This window comes from Limulus polyphemus, unplaced genomic scaffold (genome assembly GCF_000517525.1).
Source record: "Limulus polyphemus unplaced genomic scaffold, Limulus_polyphemus-2.1.2 Scaffold1768, whole genome shotgun sequence".
Classification (NCBI taxonomy): domain Eukaryota; kingdom Metazoa; phylum Arthropoda; class Merostomata; order Xiphosura; family Limulidae; genus Limulus; species Limulus polyphemus.
In genome coordinates this window covers 225,091-236,820 of record NW_013667378.1, presented here as the reverse complement: position 1 = coordinate 236,820, position 11,730 = coordinate 225,091, and the positions used below count along the sequence as shown (strand labels likewise).

The following is an 11,730-nucleotide window of genomic DNA, read 5'->3' as shown; positions in this document are numbered from 1 at the left end:
CATCGATCTTCAATACAATTTAAAAGTTCTGACTAAACTATATTCATCCATTGATCTTCAGTACAATTTTAAAAGTTCTGACTAAAGTATATTCATCCATTGATCTTCAGTACAATTTTAAAAGTTCTGACCAAACTATATTCATCCATTGATCTTCAGTACAATTTTAAAAGTTCTGACCAAACTATATTCATCCATTGATCTTCAGTACAATTTTAAAAGTTCTGACTAAACTATATTCATCCATTGATCTTCAATACAATTTTAAAAGTTCTTGACGCTGTTTAACTTGACTTTTCATTTTTTGTTGTTCTTACAGTTTTGTGAATGGCAGACCTAACATGGTAACCCATCTTTGCAATTCCCTTCGATTACTTTTGACTTAGACTGGTTGTTGTAGTCTAACGTTAAGATATGTACGCACTTTGACGTTGTAGGTTTTTGTTTTCGTCTTACTATTTGAGTTAATGCTCGTCTATCACCATCTGTCATCTTAGTTTTTCGACTACTATTACGTTTGCCTGATTTAGTTTTATTTTTCAATATCCATACTTACATAACCTTTGACACCGTTCTTCGAGATAAATTCATTATTTTAGATGTTCGTGTCTGAAAGTTCACCAACAATGAAACTTCTATGGAAATTATGACTGACGCTAGTTTGACATTTTTGTCTTTCTCTGAAAAACAATAATATACCATTTCTATACAGAAAAAATCAGAGATTTAGGATAGTTTAATGCACAGTTAAATTACCATATGGCTAAATCTCCACTCTTAAAACACCAAAACTTGGACTTCAAATTGCGAAAAGTTTCCGTTGTTTTGTTCAACCCCTAAATGTTAACTACGTTTTTATGGAATAATTTGTGGCCACGCGTAAAAAGAGAGAAATATTATAGCTGTAGCATTATATTAAATCATATTAAAATAAAAATGTAAACCTGTAAATAATCAAAATATTTAGAAGGTGCATAAATTTACTCAATAGTTCAATGTGTGTGTGTTTTATAATTTCTTACTTTATGTGTGCATATTTACTTGCAAAAGAGCGTAACTCATTAAGCTTGATCGTGCCTATATGTTATTTTACTGAGGTGGAAACTATACTATAGGTTTAAAAACTGCACACTGCTACTACAGTCTTTTAAAAGTTTTTCTTTCAATTCCTTCTATATAAGCACTAAAATGTCCTAAAGAGTCAATGAATATAAGCTTACACTTCCTAAAACTAGTCTCGAATTTTACAAACTTTTCAGAAAAAAAATTATCATTCCATCCGAAAACGAGTTTCAGAAAATGAAAATTTACACGTTGCGCAAAAAATTAAAACAAAACACGAATTTCAATTGTCTTTGTAAAGTTTGGGTTGTGAGTTTCATTATCAATTTTAAGGGGTATTGAGGTGCTATAGTGTTTTATGTAATAGCAATTGGATTTCATTCATCAATATAAACCGTTCGATTAAGCCCATGAGGTTTATGTTCAGATTGTCTCCTCAAAATATTTAAAGGCTTAATCACTCATCTTCAAAAACAATTGTTTAATATAAACGAATCATCCATTAAACAGAATTATTTAAGAAGTTAACTAGAAATACACATAATAAAGGCCTTGCACTTGTGAGGAACAATGTAGGCTATATCAAATTTACATAGATTACTATTCATTATCCCAAAACGTTGATCCCACACTTGACACGAACCGGGAGTGCGTTCACATGAATGAAATTAAGAATATGCATTAGAAGTGTTTCAATTCATATGTGAACAAAGTTTTAACTAAGAAACTTCTAATGCACCCGCTTTAATTATTTAAAAGATACATTGGCTTTCCAAAAATCCTTTGTATGTCAAATTATGAACTAATTAAAATATAATAATAAAAACAAACTCTACAAATACCGTCAGATTTTACTGACATTTCAGCATATAAACTTACGTATCCCTTGAAAACTGTCTTCTGTTACATATTTCTTTAACCACGTTTCAAATAATTCATTTCCGATTTAGAAACAAACCTTTGTACTCTTGCCGATAACAAATATACATAGGATAATTATGTATGTTCATTAATTACGCTTATTTCTCATTCTGTGTTAAATTTGTCTTGCGTTTATAACTCGTTGCCCGGTGGATCAGCGGTAACGTTACTGACTTACAACGGTAAAATGCGGTGGACAGAGCGCTGATTGTGCAGTTTTGCGTTTGACAATAAACATCTTACTTATAATTTTTCTTTATTCTTCGTGAGAATTCAAGTTTTATATCAATAAATTGTTTGTTGTTATGTACCAAGATATATAATGGTCTATATGGGCTATGCCCATCAAGGGTATAAAAACCCGTTTTAAGCGTTATAAGCTACTAAGGGGGAGGCTAATAGATTGCAAAACAATTATATCATAAACGTTTTATTTTACTGCGTCCTGTAGCTATTCCAAAATAGTTTGTTTTGTTTTTCTTTGCTAATAAAGGAAGAACGTGAAAAGATTGTGAAAAATATGTGGAGATTTTATTAATAAATAAAATATTTAATAAATATTCTTTTAAATAAATACATTTTTGTTTGTTTATTTCACTCCTGTTAAGAAGGTTCCAACATTTTTACGCTTAAGATATTTTTGTTAAAGTTTTTTGCTAGTTTCAGAATTTTCGAACAAATCTACACAAATGAGTATCTGCGTATAGACATCACTTACTTTACATTGATAGATCAGTGAGAAGGCAGCTAGTCAACATCTACCATTTAGTCCTTGCTAAAATTGAATTACAACTAAAACCGTTGCTTAGTCACTTGAATTAATTAATTTTTTTTTCTACTTATATTAGATGGCACTTTTACTAAGGATAATATTTTGGATTTTTTACGTACTGGATATCTAAAATTTAACTTCTTAGATCAGGAAACCTTTAACAGGTATATCTTATCTTTATTTAATGTTTGTAAATATTGTTTGAGATTTTGAAACATTTGAATTAGTTTAAGATAAGAAAAATGAAATAGACTGCACAGAAGTAACTTAAAGTCCAAAGGAAATGAATAGGTCTGACCTCGAGCTCGTTGTTTGGACAGTAATTTCCGGACAATCTTATCGTAGACTCCTTCCGATGCAACTCCAGAATCTTTTGTCAGTTTTTCTTTGACTGCTATGCAAATATTGTTCAGAGCCAGGCGTTCTTCCAGCACGTTGAAGGCCTGTAAAATGTTTTTTACGAGTAAGAGAGAGATAATTAGCATAAAATTAAATAAGATCCTCATCTTTCATTGCAGGTGTCAGCTTCATAGGTTTGAGACAGTTACAATGATGTAAATGTTGTTAAATAAAATACAAAACTCAATATGTCATTTTTATGTACTGTCAACGGTATACATAAGGACAATATTCTAAGCAAATTAAAAGAAAAAGTAAAATTCTTAGTTCCCAATCAATTGTCCTTTATTAGGTCATTTTAAACAGAACCTAGGAGCTCTTAGTATATCTAACGGTTTTACTTTATAAACACAACGGCACTCATTTTTGTTTTTCTAATTTTTGTAGATAACAGCGTTTATCGACTGTTTTAGAATCACACAATATGTAATACACTAGAGGACTGGATGAGGAACTGAAGCATTTCACAAACTCTATATTACAGCACAGTTTAATATATGTTCGGTAAGTAATGTTAATGAAACTAAAACAACGAAGTAAAACAGAACAAGATCATTAGACACAAACTCTACATTACAGCACAGTTTAATATATGCTCGGTAAGTAATGTTAATGAAACTAAAACAACGAAGTAAAACAGAACAAGATCATTAGACACAAACTCTACATTACAGCACAGTTTAATATATGTTCGGCAAGTAATGTTAATGAAACTAAAACAACGAAGTAAAACAGAACAAGATCGTTAGACACAAACTCTACATTATAGCACAGTTTAATATATGTTCGGCAAGAATTAAAACAGAACAAGATCGTTAGACAAACTCTACATTATAGCACAGTTTAATATATGCTCGGTAAGTAACGTTAATGAAACTAAAACAACGAAGTAAAACAGAACAAGATCATTAGACACAAACTCTACATTACAGCACAGTTTAATATATGTTCGGCAAGTAATGTTAATGAAACTAAAACAACGAAGTAAAACAGAACAAGATCGTTAGACAAACTCTACATTATAGCACAGTTTAATATATGTTCGGCAAGTAATTATAGCACAGTTTAATATATGTTATTGGTTACTGAATATCATTATCTTATTTATTATTGTTAATTTTTTTTTGCAATAATTAAAACGTCACGCCACCTTCTTGAAACACGCAAATTATGGAAGTCTCTTAAGCCCGTTGCTACGTTTATCGATTTTTATTAAAGAAAGTTTCGATAAAAAAATACTTAAACGTTTAATAACCAATAATCTTAATATTCATATACGAAGGTCTAAATTACAGAGTTATTTTACATCGAACGTATAGGACCTTTTTATAGCACACGCAAGGCTGTTCATAATGTCTCGTGCCATAGGCGTATCTCCAAATGAATTCTATTTCTGATTATAGCGTTTCTACTGGGTATTTTGAAAGAAAGGTTTTTATATTTTATATATTGTGTTATATTGAAAGAAGTTTCTAGTTTATTTCAACTATAGAGCTTGAGAATAAATATACGCCGTTCATGTACTTAAAGCAATATTCTCATTCCCGAATAGTGTATACTGTTTATTTCAAAACCCTTTTCAGAACACTGAAAACAGTTAGATTTTGCTCAATAGAACATAATAAAGTTACCAAATAATTACAAAAAAACTTACTCAGACCACTTGAGCATACAGTTGATTCTCTCTCTCTCTCTCTCTTTGTTTGTTTATGGCAAAACTACTAAGGCTATCTGCCACCGTCCCAAATTCTGACCTCCTGGTCAGCAGCAGTCACCTTCAATTCTGAGACTTCTCTTTATTAACGTCGCCACGGCTGAAAGGTCGAGCATGTTTGGAGTCAAGTTTCAATCCCACGACTCGCATATTGTGAACTGACTGCCCTAACCACCAGCCAGAAGCATTTACTATTATTAACGCTTTTTATTAACACTCTCACGGTCGAGCATGTTCGGCTCCTGATTTTAATCCTTCGACAAGTAGATTGCCAGTCGACTACCCTAACCATCAGGCCATATTTATTAGTAGGATCTCACCCGTTTGTTCCACGTTTTCAGTCCGATTAATATCTCACGTATATGCACTTATAATACACAATTAGAGGAATGAAAATACTCTTTGTAACTATTTAAGGATACTACTGCAGAAAATATTCAGTCCGCATTTTTTTTATAAGGTTTGTTTTGTTTTAGCAAAGCCATAACGGGCTATCTGCTGTGTCCACCGTGGGGAATTGAACCCAGAATTTTAGTATTGTAAGTCCGTAAACTTACCGCTGTCCCACCGGGGGACGTTTCAAACGCATTTTATTCTTGTTTTCAGTTACAAAGACGATGTGTCATATGTTGAATTATGTCCTTTACATGACGTACAATTGACCTCGTTTGAATATTTTGTAGTTTTTGATTTGTTGTTACACATTCGTTTCGATGATGGCTAATTTTTTTTTTTTTTTATCTTTAATCAAACGTAATGCAAACACATGAAATACTTGTGATTTATAAAATTTGAAATTAATATATATGTGAAGACATGCGTTCTCAAGGGCACATTTTGTTATATAATGAATAACTATGCTTGAGAAGTGAAAATATAAGCTTTCATTGCATTCAAGGCATTCAAAATTTTATATTTGTTCATCTTTCAAAGTTGTTTAGTTCTGTATGAAAGGAGATGACTAGGAATTTATAACTTTTTCTGTTGCATGACATAAACAGCTTTATATATACGTAGTCTTTTTTTTTGCATGAAAGCGGAAAATGTTCTCAAATTTTCTGTCACGCGTACGTAGATAACCAAACGTGACTATAAAGGACTCGTGAAAAACATTTTCTTGATTGAAAATACTTCAAAATCACATTAAAAGCATATAATGTAATTTCATAATTATATAGAAAGAAAACCTGTAGAGACATTTTTTGCTTTATGCCAAAAACTTTCAGCTTTTACATAAATAATCACAAAACAGTCACGAATCGTTGTTACTTTAAATATCAGAGAGTTTAATATAGTTAAGTTAACCTGCCGTTTTTTCTAAAAACTTACGAAAATAACGTCACGCGTCAGGTCCGAAGTTAAATGTTTTACTGCTTAAAATCAAGATTGTTTGTTTTGTTTGAAGTTAAGCACAAAGCTACACAATGGGCTATCTGTGCTGTGCCCACCACGGGTATCGAAACCCGGTTTTTAACGTTGTAAGTCCGCAGACATACCGCTGTGCCACTGGGGGGCCAAAATCAAGAGCTATACATATTGAGAAAAAATCGACTATTTTGAATTATTCGCATATCATACAAACAGTATCGAAACTGTAACTAATGTTTACCGATTAGATTCGCACAGATCAACCTAAATTACCACAATAATAAATAATATATATTTATATTTAAGAGACAGAACCTCACAAACATACAAGAACAACAAAAAAGGATGTATTTGTATTACAAGAGGCTAAACTAACTTTAATGCCATAGGTGGATTCTTCATATAGGATAGAGACGTATGTCCAGTTGAGGATTTTAACGATTTCTACCATAGCCTGTGCTTGGTTAGTATCTGAGGGTACTGTTCGGAGGAAGTACTCGAACCTTTGTTTGTTACTTAGCTCAGGGCTCGTCGAAAAGAAGCTCACCTAGGATTAAAAGAACATAATGAGAACACGACCATTTGATAAGCGACATCTATACCAAACCAAAAGAAACGTTTTAAACAACCCAGGAACTTGTTTTTTAACAGTCACGCCGACAAAGATTTTCTACCCATGTTTCTTTTCCTTATAAACAAGTGGCAGAGTACCCCGCGTTGCTCGGATGGAAATGGCTTTAAATATCCTGAGTTGTTTTGATTAAATCAACAATATTAATAGTTATTTTTTCCAAAAAAGTTCAAAATGATTTCTTTACTTAACTAATTATTTTGATTAAAATCAATAAAAATAACAATGTGTGAGAAAAACAAAAATCTGCTAAAGCTGTTTTAATTAAAGCAAAACTGGGTACATTGCTCCTGCTACTTGCTTGTGGTTTGCATGACATTTAAAGTTTCCAAAATAAAGTTCCCTACCTTTTGGTGTCCTGATTTCTGCTGTGTGGTCAAGTGTCGTTTGCAGCGTATTCTGACTTTATTATCGTTCCATTTAACGAAGAATTGATTTATTCTCGTTGCAACACAACATAAATGAAAATCTGCCCATACCAAACGTTTATGTAAAGTCATCATATAGCTGAGCCTTGCGAGTACACGCAAGAAAAGCAAAAGATATGGCTGAAGCAAGCCTATTTAGTTGAGAGAGTATGCGTGTATGTTCGAGAGAAAGCACCAGCCTTTTTCAATTAAGAGGAGTTAGAGAGTAGGCATGTACGAGTAGAAGAAAGAGAGAGGGAAGGAAAGGGCGGAGAGAGAGAAAAGGTAGAATGAGCAGAGAAGCAAATGAAGGCTACACGAAGTTTTTAAATCATTTAACACATAATTAATCATGGATATAAGGATTAGGAGAAGTCCTCACACAGAAAAAACGTAAATATTAGCCATCTTAATCACACATTAGCCAAAAAATCCGGCCTTTCCAATATGAGACCAATTGGTCGTTCTGTGCTGTATTAGACACTTTGGCTTCAATTTGCGACCTAAAAACGGTCTCTGAGGCTGCGGCCACGTAGCTCATGTTACTTCCCGCACAAAGTTGTATCTGTACCCCGAGTTTGGAGTTTGTAGCTATAAAGATGTGGCGGAGAATAAGAACCAGACCTACAGAGAGAGAGAGAGAGAGACAATCGCGCTTATATATATATAGATATCACACACTTCCGACTTTGGCCTTTCTTTATCCGAAGAAGAACAGCCTACTCTTTCAAAGCGTCGCTATTGGGTGGTTTTTAGTATCCTTTTAAAAATTTGGTGATCCTTTGCACTACTTTTTCTTTCAGAATGAAAAGAAAAGTTAGACATTCATGACGTCAGCATGATGCAGTGAAAACAGTTTGTATGCTTGCGACATAAGAAATGTGCTTCAAAGGTAGGAAACATCAGGAATATATTGTCATAATGTAAACTTTATATTGCAAAATAAATATAATTGTACATTTTTAAAATCTACATGTTTGTGACGTCATCATGACACTTTTGAAACATCGTTGAACATTGATGATGCCAGTAACTCTGATGTGAAATAAGAGCTGAATATTTTCTAATCAAAAACAGAATTATTTTGAAATAAAGTTGTATATTTATGAGCCAACACATTATTGTTTAAAGGTAAAAAGGCATGCGTTTCAAACGCCAAAATGATATTGTAAAAATCAGGTTACTTGCAACACTTTAAAAATAGAAACTTTTAGTAATCATAGAAGAAGAGCGAGTTATTGGTGTTACACTTCTATACATATCAGTGTCACTAGTACCAAAATAAAATCAGATCAATAATGTCATAAACTATGGCATGCAAATGATATGATTTAGTCAAGTAATTCGTTTAATAGGTTTTGTGAGAGTTCTATTTATTCATCATAATGGATGGAATGATTAATAAATGTGAAGATAGAAACAGGAAAATTGTTATTAAGAAAGATAAATTGTAAAATGGGGCAGTCGGAGAGTAAAAACCTCGCCCCACAATGTCATAACATTTGAAGGAAACAGCTTAAATTATACGCCAAATAATTCTTCACTTTCAAAAATGGACTTTATGCGCCAAGATCCTCTCTTCATCCCCATTTGTATTCGAGATTTGACTTTTTTTTTCTTCAAAATTTGAATATACTATCATTAAAGCGAAATAGGTTGACCTTCAATGTGACCTTGACCTTCGAACTACATTCACAGCAAAATTTAATCAGTTAGTAATTAGGGGACAGTCAACTTTTTTTTTTTATCAACTTTGATCAAAATCAGATGAAAATCTTTCAAGTTATTCTGTTCACGAACACACAGAGGAGTGAAAACAATATTCCTGCCGTTAGTTTGGGGTAAAAATAAATATAGTCATTAAGATAAACCAATGGAACATCTGAACCACGAAGAACTTTCATAGTTTAGATTTACGCCTATCATATCTGGTGTTGAAGATGAAGCTGGAGAAATTCTACAAACAGCCTGGGATTTGTTATATATATATATATATAATGTTCACGTTTGAAAAAAAAATGTTTGTGATTACAAAACTTAAAGAAAGAACTTTCAGCCTGTATATTTTGTTACTAAAACAAGCAATAGGGAAACTATAGGAGACATTAACATTCCGTAAAAGTTTAAAGTTGCATTAACGTGATTCGGGAATTCTAAGCAAAAATAGTTGTTTGGATAATAATGCGGTTTTAAATATTTTACAAAGTGAAAGAAAGAAAACAAACTGAAAATCTGAAGAAAATATCACGTTGCTTGAGAAACCATAATCATTTAATGACAATGATCATCACATAGTCATTATAAGATAGTAACAACCAAGAAAATACTTAGCCTATTCTGATTAATTAGCATTAGTGTGAGTTATAAGAACAAAAGATTCACGTCATCAATTAATGATTTGTATTGTAATGATTTGCGTATAAGAAAACTTTTGTCAAGTTTCAACACTACGAATAACTGCTTGATAATAATGATAAACCAATGTTGATGTAAAAAAAGCAGCCATTTAACTGATAAGGTAAAACAAAAAAGTTGCATTTCTGTCGTAGTCAGGTTTGGTACCAAATGTAAATGTTACAAAGCTAGGATTAAATATTATTATTTAACATAACATAATGTTTAGGGTCAGCAAGGGACATATTGGTCCATCAAGGTTGTCCCATTCTCCAAACCTAACTAAAACTATATTTTAAAAAAACTCTCAACGCCCTTATCATGCATATAGTTATCAAGCTTTCTCTTAAACTCACTTAAATTTATTGCCTCCACAACATCCGAAGGCAACCCTTTTCAAAAGCTAACCACCCTCTTAGAAAAATAAAATGGTCTTAGCTGAAAATGACTCCTACCCTGCAAATATTTATATTTATGTCCCCTAGTACTACCATTCTCGCCATTAAGTATGAAAAAGATGATGCATCAACACTATCAATTCCTTTACCAATCTTAAAAATGTTCAATCATGTCCCCTTTAACTCTTATTCTTTTAAGATAAAACAATTTCAGAGATTTTAACATCTTCTCATATGAGAACCATTCCATCCGAAGCCCCATTCTAGTAACTCTTTTCTGAATCCTTTCCAACAATTCAATGTCTTTCCTAAGGTAAGGAGCCCAAGACTAAATATAATACTTCAAACGTAGTCTAACCAGTGACCTATACAATAAAATTGTAACCTTATTAACAGTTGAAATATTAATCTGACTCTAAAGTTTCTAGTTTTCTGACTCTAAAGTAACAAGTTCCCACTAATAGCCTTATTCCTTTATACCTGCTAATAGAAATCCAAATGGATTCAATCTCCTTGCTATTATCTTTGATATCTTCAAGTTTAACAGGATGTAACTCACATTTTACATATAAAACCACTCCTCCCCCTCTCTTTAGTACTCTATCCATATTAGATAACCTATAACCCTGTATTTCAAAGAAAGTTCTGTCATCAAAATCGTCTACATTTAACCATGTTTCAGTTTTTACTATCACATCAAAATTCACCATTCCTACCAATGCTTTTAAGTAATCTATTGTATTTCTTATACTTCTGGCCCTCATCACTGTCTAGTCCTAGTTTAATACTTCCCTTACAGCTGAGTTAATAACAATTGCAAACAAGCCAGCCCCTATCATATTTAAATGTAAACCATCCATTCCAAAAGATTCATGCTCCTATTAAACTGGTCTCACGTCCAATCAGACAATCTGCTCATCCTTACATATTAACCTAAGCCTATACTTATAATTTATCCCCACAATTAATTCTCGGCAATATCTATGACACAATTAAATTATGGCCCTTTTCTTTAAATGCCTTTATCAACCTTTATCAGCTTTATATTTAGATACATAATAAAAATACAAAAAAGAAATTGTTGATTTTTTTGAAGTTTGGATGAGTACACCCTTCTTTTATTGTTGTGGAAAATTCCAAACTGCACTGCACTACTATTATAGAAGGTAAAATATAAGGCAGTGAAAGAGTTAAAGAAAGTAAAGCTCAGACTTCTAAAAGCTTAGAAAGAGTTTCAGTTTTTACAAAATTTTCTTGCATGATTTGTTGTCATCCATATGTCATAAATTTATTATATCCTCTTTTGGAGCAATGATTTAAGTCAAGGTAACCGAAGATAGATGTTGTTTATTTTTCATTTTCCACTGCCTTGGATAGCATTTACTTCGATCTACTTAAAAGATGTTATTTATCTAGTACCTATTCAATAAAGTATTTCGTAAATCGATAAATAAAACTAATATTTTATGACCTTCTTGTCACAAGAATCCAACTGTGATAAACTATAACTCTTTGGGTTTAGAGACTCCTACCGGATTTTAAAAACACATAAGTTCGGCCACATAAGAAATAGAACTTAGATTCTTTTTTTCGAGGAATGGATACAAAAGTAAATGTTTTTTTTATATTTTATTTCACTTACCAATGCTTTTTTAAGTTCAAAC

The 11,730-nt window shown here is 32.1% G+C and overlaps 1 protein-coding gene across 3 annotated transcripts in view; it reads right to left on the bottom strand.

Annotated features, from left to right (window-relative positions):
* LOC106464875 (metabotropic glutamate receptor 8-like) overlaps positions 1–11,730 on the bottom strand; it is a 37,787-nt gene that overhangs the window by 13,009 nt on the left and 13,048 nt on the right. For all 3 annotated transcript variants that reach the window (XM_022392677.1, XM_022392676.1, XM_022392675.1), the window contains exons 3-4: positions 6,613–6,783; positions 3,054–3,198 (exon numbers count right to left, since the gene is read on the bottom strand). In XM_022392677.1, coding sequence (XP_022248385.1) covers positions 3,054–3,198; positions 6,613–6,783 — 316 coding nt within the window. The remainder of the gene's footprint in view (positions 1–3,053; positions 3,199–6,612; positions 6,784–11,730) is intronic.